Source organism: Chelon labrosus (genome assembly GCF_963514085.1).
Source record: "Chelon labrosus genome assembly, chromosome: 1".
NCBI classification, from domain to species: Eukaryota; Metazoa; Chordata; class Actinopteri; order Mugiliformes; family Mugilidae; genus Chelon; species Chelon labrosus.
Genome location: NC_140337.1, coordinates 24,304,043 through 24,330,412, shown reverse-complemented (window position 1 = coordinate 24,330,412; position 26,370 = coordinate 24,304,043). Strand labels below are relative to the sequence as shown.

The window sequence follows — 26,370 nt, the reverse complement described above, 5'->3', positions numbered from 1 at the left end:
AGGGGTCAAGATGGCCGCGTAGACCGTGAGCTAGGTAGGTTGCGTACGAGATTGGGGGTCGTGAAGACAATTAGCAATACCATATGTTATTGAAGTCTGGAGCTTGGTTAACTTACAATTAGTGCAGCGACTGAGGGTTGGCATTGTTAAACAGATGTTATGGCATGACAAGGGTCGAGGTGGTGGAGGGTCTAGGCTAAGACTGGAATTCCTTTTACTACTACGGTTTCTTTTGCGTCTTTACTGGACGTTCGCAAGCAGGAGAAGGAGAGGAGGGGCACTAGAAAGGATGATGTAGAGCAGCACAGCAGCAGGCCAGCGAGAGACCAGAGGACAGAGGGGACAGAGCAGGCGAGCAGCGTAAGAGAACCATACACTTGCCTTGAGGAGACTGAATGAGAGATACAGGCGAAGAGGAAAGAAAGGAATCTGGAAAAATAAAAAGGACAGAAGAATGATCATCGTAGAAGAAAAAGAAAAAAGAGAAGAGTAGAAGAACTCCTATCCACTGCACCCTCTGAAATGAAGGCATTCAAATCAAGAGAGAGAACAAGAGTTAACTTATCCAGCCTTAACAACTCTGTATGCTATACTTTGACTACTTCAAATAGAGACCATAAGATAATGTCATAAATTGCCCCATGCATATCTCTTATCGTTAACTTCAGCAGCCCTATAACAACTTTAACACATGCACTTATATTTTGCTACACAAGCAACACAGTTGACTATAGAAGCAGACGAAAGCACTTGACACTTTTGAGTTGCTTCACCCAACGGACTACGATGGAAATATCACATGTTCCTCGCCAAGAAACCAGCCACAAGACGGCGAGATATCGGCTTTACCCTCGCTCACAACTGTCAAAAAGGTCCAAGGGTGCTAGACACCTCTTCCAACGGCCTCGTCCACATACTTAAAACCCCATTTTATGTGACTTTTTTAAGTTTGCACATAAAAATCTAGTAGAAATGTGACAGAATGTGAAAAATTGCAACCAAAAAAAAAAGCCATAAAGGAGGATTTATGCGTCTGTTGGATGCGTCGCAGTCCAGCAGGAGCGAATAAATCACGACATACATACATAGAAGCGGCGGGCCATCGACGGCATGAAAACTGGTGGCAAGCAAAGACTGAAATCTGATTGGTGCGGCGATGACGAGGAGACGGCACCCTTCCTCAAAATAAATAAAAAGCAATTACAAACATCTATTTAGACTTGTTTTCAATGATACTAATAAAGAATTAAGTCAGGACCTATCAAACGGACACAGATGCTATGTGTGATGATATACTGTAGCGTACAACAAGCATTGACGACACAGGAAACACGTAGGACAGACGGGGCAAAGATAAAGGACTCCCTACTCAAGAGTATTTGAGGTTAATGTCAATCTGCATATTAAATGTTATTGAATTTTTTGAATTTTTTTGGAATTTTTTTGAAAATTTTAGAATTTTTATGATTTTATTTTTGAAAATTAAATGACATTACGTCCCATTAGTTTGGATGATAACTAAAATGAGGGGTGTGACAAAAGTTTTTTGTGGATGCACAAAGAAAATTGACTTTAAAATTCAAGTACCACCACAGGGATGGGTCTACTAGTGTTGAACTTGTCCAGATCCACAAAGAATGCCTTTTTAGAGATCCTTTACCATCCCAGAAGCCTTTGGGGGTGAAATGGACTGCAAAAGAAAAGCTCCTCAAAAGTGCAAACTGCCTACAGCACAGATAGGGTGGGGTGAGGAATGTCTGGTTCCGTTTAATCTTTGTTGAGTGTTGTATATTTCTAAATACTTTTTTACAAGACTCTGAAGGAGGAAGCCATTAGGATCTCACGCCTCCTCCTCCTCCTCCTCCTCCTCCTCATTTGTCATCATATGGGTTGGAAATGCCAGGGGAGGAATGCCTCGAGTCACGGTACAGGATTAAGATGAGGTGTGGCACCACCCTTTCCTACCGGCCGGGCAGGTTTGGTGTTGGCGTGGCCTTGTGATGCAACATTCCTCCTCAAAAAGACTCATTCTGCCGTGACCCTCCCGACCCGCCACACCTTCACGCCGTTTAACCACAAAGCAACCGCTAAGGCCTCACTTGTGCGTCCACATTCGTCAAGGGGCAACCGGATGGAGGGCGGAGTTAAGGTGGAGTGAAAGTGTAAATGCCAAGCACTATAACAGCTACACAGGAAGATTGAATTAAATGACATTCAGATTAAAAACATGCATTACATGAGTGAATCTGTTGAGAAACTGTGAATATAAGACAAAAACAGTAGTGCAGGTGACACAGCACAAGATATATGTACCTATCAAACTGACACAGGTTTAGATGTGAAAGTATGGATTCAAAAAGCTGTCAAATCAGTCTGTTTATTTTATTTAAAGAAGCATTTAATTGGTTTTAGGGTATGGGAGTGACGTGAAGGAGCTGGAGGCAACATGTTTACCTTTTAAAGCTGTTCCGACATGTTTGCAAATACTTAACAGCACAAAACAGCGGTAGGTTTCTGCAGCAGGAGTGTTTGACCAACTCTACAGCATTAAGAAATGTCTTAATGTGGAAGTGTTAAGATCTGGAGAAGACCGTCTCTGGGACAAAGGTCAGACTCTGCCTTTAAAGCAGTGACAGTCTTCATTAAAATACCTAAGTTGTTCATTTATGATAAATACTTCCTTGGCAGGCACGAGTGGGCAATCAGCTTTGACACCGTGGCCTCGGGCTTCTCGACCGAGCAGCGACAGTAATTGGGCCGGGTGTGTCCACTGCACCGCATACAATTTCTGTCCTGGTACTCGAGCTATCCTGTACAGTCCATTCCCTGAGGGCTATCTGATCGCCTCTATGACCTCAGTGATATGGTCCGCTCCAGCAGGGAGTGGAAGGAGGAGGACAAGGAAGAGGAGAAGGAAGAGGAGGAGGAGGAGGAGGAGGAGGGTCAGCTTGGCAAACACAAGTAGAGAGTGCCTGAAAGAACTCCGTGTTCTTTGAAGCTTTGCTGTGTGCGTCACTTTCCGCTTGATATTAAACACCTCTCCTGATTAATGAAACAGAAATTATTTGTGGGTTTCCTAAACAAGGTCACAAACTCCAGCGTAGATCAAAGGTTGTAGGGTGGGAACCTTAAATGTAGGGGTTACTGCTAACTAGGGACGTCCTGATTGGTATCGGGGCCGATCCATCTTCTGTTTTAGTAGTGGTGGTTGGCTAGCATAAATGCTACCATAAGTCGAAGAACCAAAATCATGCGACTAAACGTGTCCGCTGTCAGTCAGAAATCTGTAAATTTTGTAGGGATGCACCGAAAAATTTTGTCCGTAAACCAAAAATGCACTTTCGGGCCATTTTCAGCCGAAAATTGCTGCGGTTGTTGCTTGCACGTATTGTTTCAGCGATAAAAGTCTGAAAATTTTTGGCTGAAAATTTTTTGGCTGAAAATTTATTGCCGAAACAGGATGTTGTGATGTTGCGAGCAACAACCGCAGCAATTTTTGGGCCGAAAATGGCCCAAAAGCAGATTTTTGTTTTTTTCAGCCAAAAATTTTTGGTGCATCCCAAAAGTTCTGCAATATGAATATTTGGCGAGCCAGTAGTAGTAGTAGATCTTCAAGGATTACAGAGTTGGACCAGCCCATTTCTGTTGACATTACACAGGTTTTTCTGGACCCAAGGTACGAGCTAGCGTCTCCTTGCTACATTAGCTTTGACAGCTCTATTTTTTTCTTTTTGCTTGGTTCACATGTGATCTAGGAGAATAAGTAAGATAAGAAAAGCATTCATGAAGAAAGTTTTTGTTTATTTAAGATCGGACACTGAATATTAAAAGATCTGAATCAGATCAGGGGCCCAAACATCTCCACTGCTGAAGCAACGACTAAAGCAGAGGGAAAAGAACAAACAGGCGAAAGGTAAAAAACTGTAAGGTGGGGGTTTTTGACTGTGGCGACATAAAGGTTAATCCACTCATATGAGAACATGCCTGTGAGGAAATGTGATTGCGCAGACAGCTAGAACATCAAACTGACATCTACACTAATCAAAAGGTTGAGCTGGGGTGCCGCAACTTTTCATTTGTAAACGCAAAACGTTTTGAAACCATTTATGATTTTGAGAGAGAGAGAGAGCGCCTGCACTGAAGCAATCAACATCCCCCGTTGAAAATCTGATGAAACGTGCTTTGAGAAATTAGGTCCTTGTTTGGAAGTGTGTCACTTCCTTTGTGACCAGCGTCCCTCACCAGTTACTGATAGAAGCTGGAGAGGCGAGGGCCCGGCCATCTGCTAGCTGTGACGACCACGGACTCTAAGATAAACCTGAAGATTACTGCTAACAGCAACGTCTTACAATGAACGCCAGCAATGCAGCGGAAAGTATTCTGACAAGGAACAAATAACGAATGCCCCTTGCAGTTGTGGGAGATTTATACAGCATAGTAGTGCTGTTGAACAACTGGGTACTATAATAATATTTTTTTGTCAGCTGGATGTGGCTGCTGTTTTATTTCCGGCAAGATCAGAAGTTGGAAAATAAATACCTGGACATCGATGAAGGGTATCAGAAAAGTACCATTGACATGCAAATCAAATATAAAGGAAAGAAGGTGCGAAGGAGATGAATATAATACACTGGAGTTGCAGAGTTGTTGCTGCAATGCACAGTTACAGTTGTGGGGAGGTGCACATCAGGTTACGCCGTACCCTGTGGCGTAATCTGATGTGCAGAGTCCGGTGCTGTGCCGCAGAATGACAAGCAACTTTAAATGAAGCCTTTTTTTTGCTTTTTCATTCTGACCCCAACGCTAACTTCTTGCCCTCGTCTCGATTTACTTTACAGCAACAGATATATCAATCCTTAACTATAGATCAGGTCTTAAAAAATAATGTATATATGTGTTTTGTTCACATTTTTCTAACAAACATGAGTCAGCGTCTCCAGGCAAAGTTCTTTCCATATGACAAGAATGCAGAGTGGGGCCCAAAGGCCAAGTTTCATAAGGTGACTCAGCAGCTCTGTGATGACTCAGGTTTTGTGGAAGGCAATGTCTGCTATCTGGCCAAGGAATGCTGTTAAAGAAAAACAGTCGTGGTCTTTATTTGGTTAAGGGCCGCTGGGAAAAAACGGCTTTCACGGCCGTGTAATCCAAGAGTCTGAACTGGATCCAACAGGAGCAAAGCATCGGTGAACATTTCAAGCATGTAGCAAATATTACTCAGCAGAAAAATGTTTTTAAATCACATGGCGCATCACATGGCGGGATGGAAGGAGCCGTGATCCTAAATGCTAAATGTTGTGAAACAACGTGGTTATTGTTTTGTCACAGTACATTTCTAGTCATATTTATTGGTCGCTTCTTCTTGAGATGTCCCGAACAAGTTTTTTTTTGACACCCAATACGATATCGATGTTTTTATATTAAATATTATTAGTATTTTTTTGGTTTGGCGTCGCCTTGAGGAAACTTTTTCCAAACGTAGCTTTCAGCGTTTGTCGTTGGAAGCTTTTACGCTAGCTAGCGAAGAGGAGAAGGACAGTTTTGACGCAACAGGGAGGAGGAGGAGCTTTGGTTTATGGCACGCCTAAAATAAAAAAATAAAAAATAAAAAAAAACACTAAAGCCCGATTCCGGCCCCCGATATCATTCGGGGACGGCGCCCTAATCCTAAAGTCCAAACTGAAACTCTGCAAAGGCATCACGGGCCACACCCTGAAACATCCAGCTGCCGCCCATCGCACCGCATGTGCTCGCAGTCCTTCACACGTACGTACTGGCTGGAGTTCAGATCAGATTAACACACGACGAGGAGACGCACAGAGTGGCGGCGACACTGCCACTCCCTCTAAACACAGTCATAAAAAGCACGGCGAGAAAGAAGGCACTGTTCTTTTGTTTTAATTAGGTCAGTGTAGACCGGGGTAAGCTGGCAAACCAGAAAATAACCCAAAATAAATAAAAAAAAATTTAAAAAAAATTGCAGTGAAGCACTTCTGGTGTGGTGTTTTGTTCTGGCTCCAGTGATCCAGACACACAAAAACAACAAAAAAAAAAAAGGGGGCAGTGTCCCTTTAAGAGGTCCTCCCTTCATTGGCAGTTGCCCAGTAACAATGCATCTGCAGTGCAGGGCATCGCAGCAGCATCGACAGCGACTTATCACCGCAAAACTGTCGCGTAACGCAACTTTCCTCACCGACAAACACGCCCACCCCGTACAGCAGGGCTCTACTGTGTTAAATTTTGGATTGACAGTTTAATTCGGGGCGGAATACGGTGCACTTTGCGCACACGTTATTTGATCAAATGAGCAAAAAAATAAAATAGCCCCGCCCCCCTTCATTTTCGACAACATGGCGCCGCTCCGGTGCCCAAACAGTGCCAGCCACACTGCTCTGTATGTTTCGCTGCGTACAGTTTCATTAAACGGCTATAATATCTGGCAACTCGGCGTGTCAATACCTCAATTAGCAAAATATAAAAGTGACAAAAGTTTCATTAAAAATAATAATAAAAAAAAAAAAACACGTCCGGGGAGGAAGCTAGCAGCCGTTTGCCCGGATATGTTCAATACCACAGGTGTTTCCCATAATAGCTAAAAAAAAAACTAGCTTAACACACATAAGGCGACGTTTAAGTTAAATTAGATGAGACGTTGACCTGTAAAAAATAATATTAAGCCTGTAAATGAAAACAGACGTTGTTTAAGAGTAAAATATGGCGTCTAACTTAAGCATAAGCTTAATTTCTTACCGGAGAGCTTTGACTCTTTGGCAGCAGAATTTTGTCCATCGGCAAAACCTTGCGACGATGATATCTGGGTGGACTGAGTCACTGGATCCATTTTTAATTATTATTTTTTTTAATTATTTTTTTTTTTAAACTGTACTCTCAGCAGCTGTCAACCGATGTCGTCTGGTGATGTACTTCTCTGGCGTTTCCTTTCAAAAAAAAATATTTTATTATTTTTTTTTTCCCCCCAAGGAGCGGAACTGCGGATCCGCACCTTCACGCAACGTCCGAGCACACTGAGTGAGGAACGGCAGAGCGATGGAGGGGAAGAACGGAACGAGGCGGACGGTGCTGGTTGGAGGAGGGGTAAACGGCTGAGATGCGTTCACGGCGCCCTGCTCCGGCTCCGAAATCTCAACTTCGAAATGAAAAACGGCCACCTGTCTCTGAATTCGAGTGCGGTGCAGAAACGTGAACGCATCAAATTATTAAAATCGTTGAAACACATCCAGCAACTGTTTTATTAATTGATTCCCACTGCTGCGCAACCCGACGTTGCAGTTGTTAATTGGACGTCATCAGCGCTACGGAAATATTCGACGCCAATGAAAGGCAGCACGAGGAATATTCCTGAACATAGACCCCGTGTGGCCAGTCACACCTGCTCTGAGCACAAGGAAATATTCGTATTTCCTCCATATTAGCTGTTATATCACATCATTGCATGAATTCTTATTATTATTATTTTTTATTTAGAATATAACATTAATTTGGGGTTAAATCTGCGTTTTCGAGCGATAATGTTGCAGTTTTTATGTAACTCTAAAGCGTTTTCAGGGTAGCCTGTTTGCCATCACATTGCTAATATTTACCTTTGTTCCATTTTCTAGCAAAATATCACATAAGGGGGTCGTGCTGCCCTCTACTGAGCGTGTTTGGGTCTGTTTCGAATAATATAGTGCGAAAACTACATTTCCCAGCACACACCGGAGGGGGGCGCGCTTGTGGCGCGCAGGGGCCAAGATCTCTAAACACACGGATGGGATACGTCGACGTACGTTTGCGTGCCGTTTGCGTGCCTACGTGTGCTTGTGAGATCTGCGCTGTTACGCAAACGTCGGGACCAGTTACGTACAGCCGAGCCGCTGTGTCGGGCAGTAGAACTAAACTGCGCGGCAAAAGAAGAAGGGGGGACACAAACAAAAAACATGTGGCGGAGAATGCGAGGATAAAACTGGTACGTACTCACTCACACTCGGGCTCAAACGTGACCGTTGGTGAGCGCTCGGAGCGCAAACCGGCGGCGCGAGCGTTTAGCGGCGGCGCATTCCCCGGGAGTTGCCGACGAGGATGCGCGTTATCTAAAAAGACTTTAGCTAACTAGTTAGCGTGTTAGCTTGTTAGCAGCTTCTGACAAACAGCCGTCATTCAGCAGCCGAGCCTTGCCGCCTTCCACGCTGGTTTTGTTTGTCACAGCGCGCGGGCTCACTTTACAGCCTCCTGCGGTTTAAACTACACCACCACTTGGGACAATTACCACACGTAGAATGTTTTATTTAACAAGCGAACGAACTTAATTTAGTAAAGTTAGCTAGTTAGCATGCGTTAGCCAACCGGTGTAAGCAAATGAATTTACGCGTCGGGGGGTATTTCCGTTGGGGACTTGGGGACTCAGGAGGGGTATTTGTGATGTAGCAGGGGGACGTTTATTGGCGTTAATCGGTGTTATGACGCTCTTTAATGCTACATTTAGCCGCTTCGCTTTGAATGTAGCAGGAGATGGAGTGCCCCGCCCACCCGCGCGCCACACAGCCTGCCTTTAGCGGTACTGATGGAAACCGCCGTTATGTAACGAGACAAGCGGCTCGACTCCGGCTCTACTCTCACGGTTTACGTCTGTTTGCCGAGCCGCAGGCGTCACAACACAGCTGAAATGATTACGCTGCTATATAACAAACACAGGTGTTCAACATGCGGCCCGCGGGCCATAAACGGTCCGCCAGATGGTATAATGTGGCCCGCAGCATTTTTACAATGAAAATAACTGCTATTTTATATTTGTCCGCTGTTTTAGTAAAAGAGAAGTGGACAGAACACAACACTGAGACCCAGGACTAAATAGTAATGTGCAAAAAAATGCGCTTATTTTTCTTAAAGAATTTTTATTAAATATAAACATTCTCCTAATTTACTTCTTCCTCTTTGCGCTAAAACAAATGGAAAAAGTTTGGAGTTGAGTTGAACCGAACGCATAATTTTTTCCAACTGTGAGCCTAGACTAGCCTAGTTTCGCTCAGTCTGGAAGGAAATATTAACGTTCGCCCCCGTTCAGGGAAAAAAATTAAGTAAAATTTTGGCAAACGGCGTGGCTGGTGCAGCTGAAAGATAATCCGCCTCCTGCAAAATGGAAACATCGGATCCACACAAACATCTGAAGGAGTTATTTCTACGTTTTTATGCAAATTGCGCATCACAGTCGAATTTGAAGCGACACGTGGAGCTGAAAAACAGAAAAAATGAACGCGTACTGGTCATTTTGGAGTCTGTGAACTTAGTTCAAAATTTAAAAAATGTGAATTAATTGCCCGCCGGGGACAAATAAAGTTTTCTGAATCTGAATTATGAACTAGTTCACTTTAATCTGTGCGAACTGAACTTTAAACTAGTTCTTGTTTTAGCTTATAGGTTATTACGCTGTCATGTTACTGGTTCGGCCCCAGCTTGAGATCAGATTGCGCTGTATGTGGAACTAAAATGAGTTTGACACCCCCTGCTATAGAATAATTATTATCATAGACGTCTTTATGGGGACAGGACACCAAGCTCGAGGGAAGACCTGGTGCTACGCTTGTAGGGAAATAAATTAAAATCAGTAAAACGACGTAAGAAAATTTGCTATTTAAACACTATATGCAACTTTTATTCAGACTAAAATGTGTGTAGACAGACGACAGATGTGTAGATTTAATTCTAACTACTGTAAACTTTATCAAAGCCTGATAGAGCTCTAATGTTGTCCAGGATTTTTCTGATCCTTCTTTTGTCTATATTCTTTAGTCTGTGTTGACCTGACTGATCTATAACTTTCATTACTGCAGGTGAGGAGACACACGCACGCGTACAGCTGACCGAAACCAGACGTCATGGGTTTGCACTCGGCCCAGAAGAAGCACTTCCCCCTTCGTGGGATCGACGGCGTGGTGCAGCTGTTCGAGGCCGAGCTCTCCAAGCCCGAGCCGGACCTCGCCCTTCTCTCGCTCGTCCTGGGCTTCGTGGAGCACTTCCTCGCCGTGAACCGGGTCGTCCCCATCAACGTGCCGGGCGTCCAGTTTGAACCGCTGGAGCCGGACTGCCCGAACTCCTGCTTCCCCACCGTGGAGCTCGGGATGATTTCTGCACTGTACGAGCGCTTCACGGCCCAGATCCGCGGGGCGGTGGACCTGTCCCAGTACCGGAGGACTCCTGCGGGGTCCAGCAGAGAGCTGGTGAAGAAAGTGTCGGACGTGATCTGGAACAGCCTCAGTCGCTCGTACTTCAAGGACCGGGCCCACATCCAGTCCCTCTTCAGCCTCATCACAGGTGCGACATTAAAATACAAAAGATTAAAATAGTTTTTATGAACATCTGTGTCTTGTTACTTGATTGGACGGGTTATGTTTTGTTTAAACTTGAACCAGGTACCAAACTGGACAGCTCAGGGGTGGCTTTTGCCGTGGTGGCGGCCTGTCAGGTCTTAGGACTGAAGGACGTCCACCTGGCTCTGTCCGAGGACCACGCCTGGGTGATATTTGGCAAAAACGGCGAGGAGACGGCGGAGGTCACCTGGCACGGGAAGGGTAACGAGGACCGGAGAGGACAAACGGTCACGGCAGGAGTCAACGAGAAGGTGAGGCCTTCCTGTGAGCTAGCGTTGACGTGACAACAACCCACGAGTGATTAGAGTTTTTAAACTATAACGTCTGGGTCCTGGTTTCAAAAGCAGGTTGAACTCTTCTTCACACAGCTGTAATTCTCTCGTCTTGTTCTCCTCTCCCTCAGAGCTGGCTGTATCTGAAGGGCTCCTACATGAAATGTGACCGAAACATGGAGGTGGCCTTCATGGTCTGTGCCATCAACCCCTCTCTGGACCTGCACACTGACAGCTCTGAGCTCCTGCAGCTACAACAGGTGAGATATAAATGATTAACCCTCATTAAAACTCTTAAAGGTGACAGACTCGATGAGGTTGTTTAATTCTTGTTCCTTTGTTATTGATAAAACATAAAATATAAATCCATGTTTTCCTGTTTTCTTCCCGGTTTAACAGAAGCTCCTCTGGTTGCTGTATGACCGAGGTAACCTGGACAGGTGAGTGTGTGTGTGCTGCTGAAGTTAGGAATGAAAACCTCTTGCAGTTTGTCCACTAGTGGTTCATGTCGTCCTCCTGTTCCGTCCTCCACAGATATCCTATGGCCATGGGTACTCTGGCTGACCTCGAGGACCAGGAACCGATCCCAGGAAAGGAGAGCCCCCTGAAAATCCACCTCAAGGTAAATTATTTCCACGACTCCTTTATAGTACGTTTATTGACATTCAATAAAATGAAATAAAGAACCATAATTAATCCTTCATGTCTATATAATATGAATTATTTCTATGTATATTCTATTTCCTGTGCATTTGTTCATATGCAAATTTTGTACACTTTTAGCTTCTATGATTTTATTTTATTTCACTGGAATTTTACTTCTATTTAGTTTTATTTTACTAGATTTTTACTTATTTTATTTTCTAGATTTTTACTTAACTTATATTTTATTTTTATTTTATTTGAGTAGATTTTCACTTATATTTTATTTTACTAGATTTTTTATTTAATTTTATTTTACTAGATTTTTAATTATATTTTATTTTATTTTACTAGATTTTTAATTATATTTTATTTTTATTTTACTAGATTTTCACTTCTATTTTATTTTTTATTTTACTAGATTTTTATTTATATTTTATTTTATTTTACTAGATTTTTGCTTATATTTTATTTTTATTTGATTTGATTTTTACTTATATTTTATTTTTATTTTATTTTACTAGATTTTTACTTATATTTTAGTTTTATTTTAATAGATTTTCACTTATATTTTATTTATTTCTATTTTATCTTACTAGATTTTTACTTGTATTTTACTTATATTTTACTGGATTTTTACTTTTTTTATTTTTTCATATTACTTTATTTTGTCTTGTAGTTCTCAAGAGTGTTTTTTTTTTTTTTTTTAATGTACAGATGAGCTACTGTGACCAAGCTATTTCCCCTTGTGGATGAATAAAGTCTAAGAAGCTGCTGCATAGATTACACTAAAACACTGAACAGTAATGACAGTAGATGCTAATGCTATCAGTGGATGCTAATGCTATCAGTGGACGTTAATGCTATCAGTGGATGCTATTGCTTCATTAGCCTAAACAAGATAATGGCAGCCCTTTGGAGCGTGATGTGTGCAGCATTGACACAAAAAGAGCAGCTGTCAAAGTTCACAAGTCAAACCAGGAACGTTTCAGGATCAATGCTCAGCTTGAAGATGTTTACATTTGTTTGTTTATCTGATCATCAATTCAAAAATATCTCCACCTGGACTTTTAGCTGCTTCTGAATTAGATTTTCTGTTCTCTTTCTGTCTTTCTTTTAAAGGCTGTGAGTTCTGCTCAGAAGCACTACAACAACGAGCACATCTACCCCTACATGTACCTGGCAGGTTTCCACTACAGACACCGGGACGTACGAGATGCTCTGAGGTCCTGGGCTCAGGCAGCTCAGGTCATGCAGGAGTGAGTCATTGACACGTTTACACACAAAACGGTGGACTGGACATCCATTTATACTGACTGAATTATTTTTTGGGGAGGTGTTCTGCAACTATGCTATACACCGATCAGCCACAACATTAAAACCACTGACAGGAGAAGTAAATCACATTCAAACCATCTTGTGACAGTTCAATATTCTGCTGGGAAACTTTTGGACCTGGCATTCATTGGTGTGGATGTTACTTAGACATGTAGCACCCACCTAGACCAGACCAGGCACCCCCACCCCATAGCAATGACACTCCTTGATGGAGGCCCCTCCCCTCAAAGCCCCAGCATTCAGGACATAGCAGGACACCCTCAGAAGGCCCATGTCCATTCTCTGATGAGTCACCACAACAATATTAGGAAGGTGGTCATAATGTTTTGCCAACTACAGTTGTCATGTCACCAGACAGACACTAGGTGGCACTAAATCCACAGTTATATTTCTTTACTTGTGCTGCGACCACGTCAAATATGTCAAAGGATAAAAATAAGTTTAGTCAAATGATCTGAGCTCTGGTTGAAGGCGTGGCGGCGGTGTGTGTTTTTTTTGTTTTTTTTTTAAATAATCCAGGAAGTGTCCAGCTCTCTCCTCTCCTCTGAAGCTTCAGCTATAAATACAGACTGACGCTGACCCAACGCACACATTCCCTCTTCATCCGTCAGCTTCCTCTTCCTGCTCCCCCCCATTGTTCTTCACATTTCAGCTTGTCCTCTGTCCAACCATGAAAAGGAAACCTCTGTTCATAACAGTGGATTCTTTGTGGACTCTGCAGCTCAGAGTTCACTTCTCTCCTGTACGTCTGGACGGCTTCGCTATGGCACAGCTGCTCGGGATGTCCAGATCTGATCTCTAACCAACTAAATGTCCTCCCCTAGACTCTCATAAAAGCTTTTCTCATCTTCCTTATATTCTCCTAGATCATGTGTGCACCGTAAGACTGGATTAAGTCCAATAAATAGAGCTGACCACCTTTTAATCTCACCTTCATTCTTGTAAAGATCTTGCCAGCTGTTTTCTGGTCTTCCCCCCTCACATTAAAAATAATTTTTTCCCCCCTCTCCCTTTTGCTTCTGCAGATACAACTACTTCCGTGAGGACGAGGAGATCTACAAGGAATTCTTTGACATCGCCAACGACGTCATCCCGACTCTGCTGAAGGAGACGTCTTCCACTGCAGAGAGTCCCGGGGAGGGGGGAGAGGGGGGAGAAGGAGCCGACAAGGTGAGCGCTTCCTGCTGGACGAGAGCTCCGGTGCTGCAGATAATATTGCAAAGACCTGTTCACCTGTGTCTGCAGTGTGTTGTGTCCTCACCCGTCCTTAACTGTCCCACATAGTGCACAGGCTATTATTTATTCTGTAAGGAGGAGGGAGGAGGTGATAAGATTTTAATAATGCATGGCCTGATCAGAGGTTCCCATTGACTCCCATTATAACCTAATTTTTTAACCCTCAGGCATTAGTTTCATTTACTACCCTTGAGTCATTGAGGACAAAAATGTCCATGTCCAAAAAACTGCTATAAAAACATAAAATATCTAATCTAAAATATTGACTTGAATGCTTTTTCAGTTTTTGTGTAGCATCAGATTTAAAAGTTACTACCCTCTTTAGTCATTAATGGACAAATAAGTCCCATTGACTCCCATTATAACCATATTTTTTAACCCTCGGGCATCAGTTTAATTCACTTACCTCTTGAGTCATTAAGGACAAAAATGTCCACCTCCCAAAAATTAAAAAAACGCTATAAAAACTTTACTGCATGAATCTCTTAAACCACTTCAACTCTTTACAAAACCACCAACGATTCAGTCGTTTTGAGGATGACAAATTTGGCAATTTTTCTCAAAAATGAAAAAAAAAAAGTGGTTATAATGGGAGTCAATGGGGCATTGAAGGTAGTAACTTTTAAATTTGATGCTATACAAAAAATAATAATGCAATCAAGTCAATATTTTATATAATCTTAGTCATATCCAAAACTACCTCTTTTGTGTTTAATTTTTGCGACTTAAGTAATCAAACTGGCCTTTAAAGGGTTAAAATCCTCACACTGTTTGAATATTTGGTAATTTTTTAATCGCTGAAGTGGTTTTAGAGATTTACGCAGAAATAAAGCAGAAACAAATATTAATCAGTTAAGTTTTTATAGCAGAAATAGACATTAATGTCCTTAAGATGGGTGCAAATTAAACTGATGTCTAAAGGGTTAGGACACAAATGTCCACTTCCAAAAAACTGCTATAAAAACTTCAAAATTTAAACCCTAATATTGCAGAATGAATGATTGTATTGTGTCATGGCTGTGAGATTAAAAAATGTGGTTTTAATGGGAGTCAATGGGACACTTTTGTCTTTAATGACTCAAGAGGGTAGTAACTATTAAATCTGATGCTACACAAAAAATAATAATGCATTCAAGTCAATATTTTAGATAATCTTAGTCGTATCCAAAACTGATCTGAAAAAAGTTTTTGGGAAAATAAAAAATTTTGTTTTTGTTTTCAAAAAAATGGTGACTTTAAGTAATCAAACTGGAATTTAAAGGGTTAAATCCTCAAAATGATTAAATATTTGGTAGTTTTGTAAAGTGTTGAAGTGGTTTAAGAGATTTATGCAGAAAAAAGAAAAAAATATCAATCTATTAAGTTTTTATAGCAGTTTTTTTTTTTTTTGGATGTGGACATTTTTTGTTTTTAATGACTCAAGAGGGTAGTACAATTTTTTTATTTTTTAAGTATTCTGTTGACCTATTAGAATTTTTTACTTTGTTACAAAAATTTTTGCCATATGAACAAGCACAGCCAAAATAATGGCCAGATGACTGTTTTAAGAATAAACTGATTAAAATTTTTTCTGCACGTCTGCTCTCGTCTCAGGACCACCCCAAACAGGCAGCAGTCTTCTCAGCGCTCCAGGACCCAGAATGCTTTGCGCACCTGCTGCGTTTTTACGACGGCATCTGCAAGTGGGAGGAGGGAAGCCCCACGCCGGTTCTTCACGTGGGCTGGGCCACGTACCTGGTCCAGTCTCTGAGTCGCTTTGATGCTCAGGTAAGAAAACCTGTCGACGGTGTCTGATGTGTTGCTCACACGTGTTTGTCGGAGCTTTTTAAAAAACAATAGATCTTGTTCCTCAGGTGCGTCAGAAGGTGTCGATCATCACCAAAGAGCCCGAGTCCCAGGATGACGACGACCAGTCCAGTGAAGACCCCCGGGAAGGCCGCAGACGAGGCCCCAGGAGGGAGTCCAGGCTGGAGGATCAGAACTCTCCTCTTCCTCCTCCTGGTGCTCCCACCTCCCCATCCACCCTGTCAACAACAGCAGCAGCAGCTCAGCCCAAGAAAGTCGGGGAGGGAGGTGTCCGCCGCCGCTCCTCTCAAGGCTTACGGGCTGGAGACTCGGAAGGAAAGCCCAAGTCCCCCAGCCCGAGCCCCGCGTCCTCGCCCCTGTCCCAGCAGCAGCAGCAGCAGGCGTCCCCCTCCCCGGCGGGCCCCGTGGTTGCCTTCCAGAGCGAGAAGATGAAGGGCATGAAGGAGCTGCTGTGCGCGGCCAAGGTGAACTCCAGCGCCATCAAACTGCAGCTCACCGCTCAGTCCCAGGTGCAGATGAAGAGGCAGAAGAGCACGCCGGCCGGAGACTACTCCATGTCCTTCATGAAGCGCCAGCGCAAGTCACTGTAAACAAGCTGAACCCCGCGGTAGGAGACTGGAAGAGATACTGTGAACAGCAACAGCAGGGACGTCCCGATTAAACCTCGCTTCTGTCTGTCAGTTTAAAAAAATTAATACAAACATGTGACCAGTGTTTTCATCCAGGGGACGCTCCGAATCTATACCTTCATAGATCTGAGCTATATATGTTGGATTGAAGCGTCACATATCAGGTTTGAACTGAAGGAGTGAACATTTGATTCTGTCTTTATTTAACATGTTATCTCTGGGGACCTGCCTGGTATCTTTTTGTTTTATTTTATAGACCGTAGGCATTCACTCATCTTTAGTTTGTGTTTTTAATTGGCAGCCAATTGCACACTGACTAGTAAGTTCTCGCTGACGTACCACGTGGATGTCTGAAGCCAAACACAGACGTGTGACTCATCAGCTGTTCCGACGACTGAAGCCTTTTTATTTTAAAAGTGATTGATTTTAGGATAGTTACTGTGTAACATTGTCCACTCTGCTCTACTGATGACAGCTTCTTTCTTGCTAGCTCTGTCGTTGCCTTACTTTGCCTTCGTTCTTTTCTAATTTAGGTGAGTTTTCAGAATAGCCGAGCTAGATCGATTTCTTACGATTAGAAGAGACCAGGGAGACCATGCACTGTTGAGACGGAGACACATTAGGTGGACTCCACACCCCCACCCACCCACCCCACAACAACACCCCACCACACCCCGCCGCCGCTACATCCATTTGCTTGATGACTTGTGGTTTTTTTGTTCTTGTTTTGTTTTTTGTATCTGCAAGAAATAAAGACCTGATGGAGGAAGAAAGAGTGTTTGTCTATTCATTATAAACGTCCGTAGCTGTCTCATGAGTCCGACATGAATGCAGGGTGGTTTAACTGTCAACAATCAAACATACGACATTAAAAACGGTTTCTTGTTTAATCCTACCAGAAAAAGTGTAAATCTACATTAAACACTGGAAAATGACCTGATGCTAACCAGAATGTTCTGAATTAAGTCAATAATTTGACTGTAAATGAAGAAAATAAACACTAGGACACAAAAATTGTTGAAATGGTGAAAATTAAAGATTCTATCGACTAAATAATTATGTAGTTACGGCTGGGAGAGGCTCCAGACCCCAGTTTTGTCACCTCCTCACATAAATGTCCATCACGTATTAGTGGACAATCAGTTTTTCATAGCTACTTTTTCATAGCTTTAGCGTTAGCTTTAGCTTTGTATTTGATGAATGAACAGACATTTTTGCCCTTAGTTTTTTTACATTAACGTCTACAATGATTACTCCACCGTACAACTGATATGGTCTGAAACAATAAAACCAAAAGTTTATGAAATAAATTTATTTAAAATTTTTTGTTTTTGTTTTATATAAAATTATATATATTTTTTATTAATTTCAAAGTAATTTAAAACTACAATAAGTATATTTAAGTGAATATATGTATAAATCTTGGGGAGTGATCAGAAATCTCACAATTTTTCTTTAGGCGCCAAAAAGTTTGGTAAAATTTTCTCAGCTTTGTTTATTTTCCAGTGACAATATTGTGAGAGAATTTTTTATTTTGACAGCTGGGATAGGCTCCAGTCCCCTCCATGTCCCTTCACAGTATAGTAGATAAATGAATGAATGAATTTTTACCCCTTTTCACCATTTTTAGGTTGAGACGCTAACAATTGCTAATTAGCAAATTTAGCTAAGCAGCTGTTCATAAGTCAAATTTGTGATTTCTAATGTTTCTATATAAGTATTATAAATCAAAACTTTTAAAGTCAATACTTTTTAGATGTTTTTTAGTGAAAATCATTAAATAATACGCCTCTTAGATTCAGTATTACGAGACTATAAACGAGGTGTTTGGCTTTGGCAGAATTTTGAGTTATTTACCCTGATATTTTATTTATTTATTCATTTATTTATTTATTCCAGTTTGGCGTAAGATCTAAACCAAGGGTGTCAAACTCGTTTTAGTTCTGCTCAATTTGATCTCAAGCAGGACGGACCAGTAACATAACAACATAATCTTAAAGAAAATTTTCAGCACATTGCTGCCGTCTACTGTTGAGTTCTGGGTCTCAGTTGCTGCATTATGTTGACAACTGTGACTGAAACAATGCAACCTCTAGTGGACAAATAAAGAATAACAGTTACTTTTATTGAAAAACTGCAGTTAATGGCTTCTGTGTCATTTTTTTCTTTCACTTTACTAATTAATTCCTCGGGGCCAGATTGGACCCTATGGCGGACCGGATTTGGCCCGCGGGCCTTACATTTGACAATATTAAACTTTTTTTTTTTTTTACTTTTTTCTTTTTTTCTTTTTTTCCTGCTGCTTTTGCGCATGCGTGATTTGACTCCAGCGCCTCTCTCAGTCAGGACGAGCGCTTGCAGAGAGAGAGTGTGTGTGACACTGAACGCGGTGACAGTCCCGTCAGTGGAGCGTCCCGTGCGTCAGCTTGTCCCGATCGATCCACCAGCAATTAATCAGCTCCAATTAGCTCCCATCAACCAGTCTGCTCCTGATTCCTCCCCACGACAACTACTCAACAGCTGGGATGCGTGAGTAGAGAAGCCCGCCAGGCTCACCTACCCACCCACCAACCCACCCAGCCAGCCAAGCAGCCAGGCATCCACCACCAGCAGCAGCAGCAGCAGCAGCACCCCAGAGGTGTCTCCTCCAAACATGGACAGGATCGGGGTGTCCTTCCTCAACCCTCTGGATGATTACGAGTTAATCCATCGGATCGGGTGCGGCACCTATGGAGATGTTTTCAAGGTGAGTGAGAGCGTTTCCGCGTGTTTTTATCACACACTCACTCACACACACACGCACACACACACACAAAAATACCCAACCCTCCATTAGGACGTGTTAGTTCATGAATAAAGATTGTCTCTGCACAGACAGTACGGGACATTTCACTTCCTGCCATGGAGGTGAAGCTGTCCTGTTTTTGGAGAAGTGGCTGACACTCTGCATGTGAGAGGTGCTTTGATGACTTAATGCTGAGAGACTGTTTGTGGTTTCGTTTGCTTTCCTTTCACATGTCAGCCAGCAGGCTGAGGGCCCTCCAGGGGCCACTGTTTAAGACCCCTTGTTGCACCGGGGATTGCACTTTTTCCCCACAGTGCCAGCTTGTTGCACCAGTGTTAATGGGAGTGGGTGTGTGGGTGAGGATCAAATCTCAGGAAAATGACATGTTTATAGACAGGAAGTCTGCGTCTGGCTGCGTCTGCACTTCACAAACCGAGGCCCTCGGGCTAAGAGGACAGATAACGGACTAGAAGAGAAGCAGCATGAATCCGTGGAGACATTTAAAAACCGAGTCACACCAAATAAAGTATCATCTAATGCATTAATGAGTGTGTAGAAGTGGTGCACGTCACTCCCTTTTCACTCGGTGATTAGAGCGTCAGGATGCAAACATCCTGTGCCGTTAGCACGCCCCGGTGCCTTGTGCATCCTGCAGAGGCAACGCAAGAATTTGTATTGTTTCTTCTTTTTTTTTTTTTTTTTTTTTTTTTTACAGAAAGGCATTGCCCACGGCTGTGTGGGGTGTAAAATATACAAAAAGTAGCTGCACCATTACCACCTTGATTTGACTCACGCTGCATCCCGCATCCCGCCACCGCCGCCGTGTTCAAATCAAACATGAACTAGCATGAACTTGGGTCTAAGTTTAAGCCAACACTTGAAGCTGCGCAGAAAAATGAACTGCAACTCCCGGGTTCTGCTCCAGAAGAGAGAAGATTCACATTTGAGTCATAGAAAAACTGAAACCGGAGCCTTGAAGGGGCCGTAAACAGACTTAAAACTACATCTTGATGTGGGATGGATCATGGCTTCTGGTGTCGTGTCGGTTAGCTGGTGAGGAGTCGACGCACTGCTAGCATCTCCGCCGCTGAGGTGATTTCCAGTTATTCTGGCAAATTTAAACAAAATTTAAAAAAACAGCATGCTACTTAGCCGCCTGCTCCTGGTCCTACGTGAATAAAACAAATATAAGGAGAAGGGAAGGAATGTTGTCTTAGCACGCGCTGTGAATTTTAAGCTAGCAAAAGTTACTCCAGCACTGCAGACGTATCGCAATTGTTGCACAGTAAGACAGAAAGACGGGATTTAAAACAAAACAGTTGTAAAAATATAGGTTTGAGGCTATAAAAGAATATACAGGGGGCACCACAGAAGAAGAAATCACTGCTCCGAACCTAAAACAACGCTTACACATCGACTTCTGCCATTTTGACTTTGTGTAAGTGACAATATGTTCAAATAAGACGTTGGTGACTATTCTCTCGGCAGTGGAGCAGCATTCCAATGTTTTGTCAACCCGTCCATCCACCCCCTTACTCCACCTCAAACCCCGCCTCCTCTTATGACACAATGGCTAAAGAGCGTGGTCAAACCTGTGGCCTTGTTTCTTATAGATCGTTTACAGATCGTTTAATATTCGGTACCGGCTGATCCGAGTCCCGATCCAATCCTAAATTAATAAAAGTTCCTCTCCTGGAGATTCCTACAGTCTTTCCTTGTTTTTCCTTGTCTTCTCCTAGAGTCGACTGGATTCAGTCCAATAAATATTTCTGTCAAAGTTGGTGTAGTGTGGCGAGGGTAGTTCATACCTCGGCTCCTGAAATGTTCTGGTCGTCCAACGCTACCATAAACTCCCCAACCCTCTGCGGACTATTTTTCCTCCTTGACTGAAACTTTGAGGAAACTTTCCTTTTCTTTTAAACGCAGCGTTCAGAGTTTTATGATCAACTACTACCACCTCACCAAACATCCACCATGAACAGTTTACAAATCTCTGTGAATGTCTGACTTCATTGTTTATTTTTGGTTTTTCGTCTTCTTCTTGGTTTTCTGGCAGCCTTAAGCCAACCGCCACTAAAACAGAAGAAGAAGAAGATGTTTTGACGCTGCAGGGACGTGGTTATGGTTTGTGGCAGAACCTAAAATAAATAACTCCAAAACAAAAGGCTTGGCTGAGGCCTGCAACCGATCCAATCATTTAAAAAATGCCCGGCTCAGACGCAGCGCCAACGCTGCTGTGTTTTTAAGACTTCATGCGTCTGTCTTCAGACGGCGGATTAGTCTACTTTTTGCTTTAGCTGCTCGTCTTCCACGTGAGAACTGTAGCGTGGCAAAGGAAGTGATGCGTTTTCGGGTTTATTTTTGGCGGTTTGCTCACGGCCCAGACTTGCTGAGTTTCTTTCACGTTTGTCTGTAGGTGAAGGAGTGAAATGAGTGAACTTTGACCTGAGGTTTCACTTGGTTTTGTTGTTAACCCCTTGTCGCCTGAATTAATTTACAATTATATGAAAAAAAGAAATTAACTATTTGTGTTTTTGCTTTCAAGCTGAAGCTAAATTAATTGTTCATTTGTCTATAGTTCATAGTATAGCTATAATTTTAGGTACTACAGGCATGAATGGTAAAAACTGTAAAACATTTATTGAAATTACAAAATCAATATGTATAAATACGTTATTAATTCAAATTACACTCTATACACTATAACTATTATAATCCAATTTGAAACAGAAGCTTTTCACTTAGGACTTCTAAACTTTAAAACGTTAATTTGCTAGCTAGCTTCCATTAACCTACGAGAAACTAGTGCTCGCTAAAGGTTCCTAGGCTACGCCATTTATGCTCTGGCTCGGACTGCAACAACTCCACCCAAACACCAGTCGGGTTAACATTTGTGTTTCTACTTCTTGCTTCACTTTCAACAACGGCGACTGAAACATTCACCGAAATTCGGTCGTACAAGTGTTTTCATCTCTGAACCTCCTCAGTTAACCTTTCCTCCATGTGTTCCATCTTTGTTGATCCAAAACAACCGATTCGAAAATTTGCGAAAATGGAGAAGCAGCCGGAAATACTAAAGAGGAAACACGCTACTACCAAGCGGACCAATCACAGCTCTTGACCGTGGTGCGTAGCTACATTTCTGGGGAGGGGCACGTCAAGGCTACGGCGTTAGGGTCTGTCGTCGTAGCTACGGCGTCAATTTGACGCGAGGTACGTATTGAATGCGCACAAACCGGCATTTCGCGACACTCTGCGTCAGGGGGTTAATCTTTGTCTGTTTACTCCCTGCCTTCAGTGACTGTTCAGGACTTTTACCTGTACTTGGATGTTTTTCCCGCGCCCTTCGACCTCTTCTCTGTTCTATTTCACTATAACTCAAGCGCTGTCAAATCAGAAGAGTGTGCAACAAGATGACGTTAGATCTTCTATCAAACTTTAAATGGTGAAAAGGGTCATAAAAACGTGAGGGAAATACAAGTCTGCAGAGGTTACAGGTTCCCTTATTAGCAATATAGTTTGTCTACTATGTGACCTGGGAGCTTTAGGGAATGTTGGAAGTAATGTGAAGTGTTTCAACTTTTGCCAAAGTAGTATGCTATGCAGAAATTGAAAAAAACGTACATAAAGCTGGATAGAAATGAACCTTGCAGGTAGTGGACGCTGCTTTTACTCTGGTTGTTGCGTTCAGTAGAACCAAAACAATCAGCTAGAACGGGCTAAATAAGAGCTGAGGAGTTGCTTTCGTTATGCTTTCACCCGTCATTCGTATAAAGTTTTGCCGCAGGAAAGACAAACTCGTACCGTTTTTGTTTTCCAGACAATCACAGGAAACATTCCACAGTAGCGCTTGCACTCTTACTAACAGCTGCTCCTGAGCCTCTCACATGATGGTAACGTCTGTGCAGTTCAAACCAAAGACGCTCTTGTGCAGCTTGCGCCGTCTTTGTGTTGCTGCCGGCTCATGCACGGATTGCCAACCGTGCATGAGCCCGCTGCTCTGCATACAGCGACGGACAATGGCACATTATCGCCTCCTCCTGCTGCCGCCGTTGGCGGGTTTCTGCGGAGCTGCAGCTGCAGGAGTCAAGGGTTGAAACCTCTGGACACGTGAGCGCGTGGGCTTTTATGAACGGATGGACTGTCATTACGGCGCAGTTGCTCAGAGGAAACTCCGCTCTGAGGTCATGTGTGTGATCCGTGGTCTGTGTCTCATCCCGGTCCAGACGGAGACTGGCTCCCGTCCTCAAGAGTTCCCAACTCAAATAAATCAGTTTAAATCTCTTAAAACCTGATTTGAACTGATGCAATGTGAGGCAAAAAACAACAACCATGACCTTGATACTGTCAAGAGAGAGTTTGAATACACCTTCTGGTGCTACTTGGACACTTCATCAGTGAAGAGCCCGAGGTCAAAGGATGTTTGGGGACTTTAAAGGTCAGGCACCCTCGCCCGGGCGACCCAGCTGGGGGTGATTAGTCCCCAGCTTGTGTCCAAGTGGCGTGTTCCACCACCGATCCACCCTACGGATCCACAGCCACACCCTCCAGGATGTTTTCTGATATGACTCTCTTCAATTGCAGTCTTGTCACTCTGAGGCGTTTGAGGGTTCAGAGTAGTGAATGGCCAGGGAAGCCTCGGCACCAGACCTCCAGCTGTTGTCACGGCACTCCTTTCTGAGGGCCCTCTTACGCTCTTACGTGGGCCTCTTCAATCCGGTCTTCCCAGCAGACAGTCAGTTCTAGGATCATCACTTGTTTGGTGGACTCCGACGTCTGGACAGACAGAGAGACACAAATATGTCTCATAAATATTTATTTTTGGCGATTATTAATACAAGATGTAGGAAATAACTTCACCAAACAGAGATTTAATACATTTTATTGTGGGTTTTTGTGTTTCTCAGTAGATTTTTCTCAGCTGGTACTGAAGAGGGTCCGTCCTGTAAAGAGATAAACATTGTCTGAGAAGGTTGGGCAATGTTTTGATTCTGCAATCTCTTCATGTAGTGGTGGAGACGTCGAAAAATGATGTGTGTTTGGTCTGAGCGTCTTTTTAAAGGTTCCGGGAGAAACCATGTGTATAATTGAGGGGGAAGGGGCAAAAGCTAAAACGCCAAATAAGGATTGCTAGGTTTGAGTGTGATTTGTGTAACAGGTACATGTGATGATTAGGGTGATAGATGTGTACGTTCCATTTGACACTGTGTTGTGTTGTAGATGTGGTGGAGGAGAGCACCTGTTCATTGCTCAGGCTTGAGGTTGGGTTGAGGTGGCAGCCTATATGATGGATGGTCTGATCTGTTGATAGAGCTGCTGCTACACAGATCAATGTGCTACAGTGATTGTTTTTTATTTTTTGTTTTATCACTCTTTTTTGTTGGTGAATAAAATACCGCGGGTCATAGACACCATAACCTACGTACGTAGCCTACGCCGGTTCGAGTCATTTGTACTTGTGTTCTCGTCAGTCTGGCTCGCTCTGTAACAACTCCACCCAAACACTAGTCGACGCTGTGTCTTTTTTGCCAGCCGGGTTCATTTTTGTTTCTACTTCCTGCTTCACTTTCAACAATGGCAACTGAAACTTTCGGCGAAATTTCGCAGAAGACGAATGTTTGTACCTCTGAACCTCCTCAGTTAACCTTTCCTCCATGTGTTCCATCTTTATTGATCCAAAACAACCAATTTAAAAATTGTGGAGATGGAGAAGCAGCCGGAAATACTAAAGCAGGAAACACACTGCTACCAAGCAGACCAATCACAGCTCTTGTTGGTCTGCGTCGTTGCGACGTGTAGTTACATTTCTGGGGAGGTGGACGTCAGGCTACTACGCTAGGGTCTACGTAGGGTCTGCGCTATAAGTATGGATTGTGATGAAGATGAACACTTTATTGACATTGTACATGAGTATAACGAAGTTAGACGAACAAAAACATAAAAACACAATAGAAAGTAATGAAATATATATTCTACGCTGAGAACAGACAGCTCATGTGCTACATACTGTGAGCTGCAGATATGTATAGACTGTATAAAAACAGGCAGCACCTCAGCACCATCAGTAGCATTTAATAGTATTTCTCTGCAGCTAAAGGTCTAATAACTTCAAATAGTTGATGTGCAGCCTCCTTCTCTCTGTTATGACCGTACGGTTGGTGAAGTTGTTAACTGACTGCTGTCCAGAGGATTTGCTAGCATTAGCGTTAGCCTTTTGAGATGCATTGCAGTAGTACATGACGTGTCACGGTAGTATGGGCTTCATCTTTAGTGAAGTATTTCCACACACTTGATGAACCGCTGCTAGTTTGCTGCAACGACCCACTGGACTCTTCACCCGTCTTCTATGAGGCGTCCATGTTGTTATTGTCGACGTGATGCTGTAAACCCCTCTGGTTGTAATTTCCATGATGGATACTCTTACTTCAATTGCTGCCACATAAGGAGTAGAAAGGCTTGTCGACCTGTTATCTTGCCCCAACAACCAGTTTCCAGTTCCTTTGTTCATTCACACAACGTGTTTGTGTCAGAGGCCATTCATTCACCACTTGTACATGCGCATTCAATGGGAAACTAAGTGGTCACATTATGTAGAAATTACACCGTACATCATATCGCACCCGGCTCATTTGAATGCAGCGCAGCTCCCCCCCCTCCGCACCCCCACTTCAGTTTGTATTTAAACCCTAACTGGGTGTTATTTCAGGCCCGGCTGCGTAAGAACCTTCTCAGAGACGTTACTATCACTGTAGTCACAGGAAGCGCTGCGGTGGAGCAGGAAAGAAAACAGGAAGTGAACGCAGCCAAGCCGCAGGTTGCATCGCGGCCGCTGCCTCCTTTTGTCCTGGATGTGTCCGGGAGTGAAAACCCGTCTGCAGCTGACGTCAGTGCAGCCAGTAATTGGGGATGAGTGATGTTTTTCTGGAAGACTCGGAGGAAGTTGCAACGTAGCGCAACGGCTTTGCAGCAACATCCGCCATTACCTCACAAAACACAACAAAACAGCAAAAGAACTGCGACGACAACTCGCAGAAAAGGAATCGAACGCAGCAACATTTGGATCTAGTCAGAGTGGAGCTGGTTCATACAGAGGACAGGCTTAAAATCTGACGTTTTTGGATTGAGGTGCTGCGTTTGAATGTCCTCCCTGTGCCTGAGTGCACCAGCTGCTCCGGCCTCCTCCTACGCTCCTACATTGAAATAAAGCAGTCAAAAGAAAAAATAGTTCTGTCAATGACCACCGGTAGGAAAAAAGCAGTCAGTGCCAATAATGTCTGCTCGTGCTGAGGAATCAAAACAAG

At 43.1% G+C, this 26,370-nt stretch overlaps 3 protein-coding genes across 5 annotated transcripts in view; 2 read left to right on the top strand and 1 right to left on the bottom strand.

Moving 5' to 3' along the window:
• The window catches only part of LOC311490910 (reticulon-3-like), a 36,006-nt gene extending 28,979 nt beyond the window's left edge, over positions 1 to 7,027 (bottom strand). Inside the window, exons 1-2 of one of the 2 annotated variants that reach the window (XM_084548673.1) lie at positions 6,748 to 7,027; positions 382 to 429 (exon numbers count right to left, since the gene is read on the bottom strand). In XM_084548673.1, coding sequence (XP_084404799.1) covers positions 382 to 429; positions 6,748 to 6,838 — 139 coding nt within the window. In that variant the 5' untranslated portion in view covers positions 6,839 to 7,027. The remainder of the gene's footprint in view (positions 1 to 381; positions 430 to 6,747) is intronic. The other variant, XM_084548674.1, reaches the window with a different exon arrangement.
• Positions 7,028 to 7,869: 842 nt separating this feature from the next.
• men1 (multiple endocrine neoplasia I) lies at positions 7,870 to 17,047 on the top strand. The gene is made up of 10 exons (XM_084546853.1): positions 7,870 to 7,963; positions 9,825 to 10,305; positions 10,404 to 10,612; positions 10,765 to 10,893; positions 11,033 to 11,073; positions 11,168 to 11,255; positions 12,398 to 12,534; positions 13,639 to 13,783; positions 15,443 to 15,616; positions 15,703 to 17,047. The coding sequence occupies exons 2-10, from the start codon at positions 9,870 to 9,872 to the stop codon at positions 16,243 to 16,245; spliced, it is 1,902 nt and encodes a 633-aa protein (XP_084402979.1). The 5' UTR covers positions 7,870 to 7,963; positions 9,825 to 9,869; the 3' UTR covers positions 16,246 to 17,047.
• Positions 17,048 to 18,150: 1,103 nt separating this feature from the next.
• map4k2 (mitogen-activated protein kinase kinase kinase kinase 2) overlaps positions 18,151 to 26,370 on the top strand; it is a 33,986-nt gene continuing 25,766 nt past the window's right edge. For both annotated transcript variants that reach the window (XM_084546108.1, XM_084546107.1), the window contains exon 1: positions 18,151 to 19,030. In XM_084546108.1, coding sequence (XP_084402234.1) covers positions 18,938 to 19,030 — 93 coding nt within the window. In that variant the 5' untranslated portion in view covers positions 18,151 to 18,937. The remainder of the gene's footprint in view (positions 19,031 to 26,370) is intronic.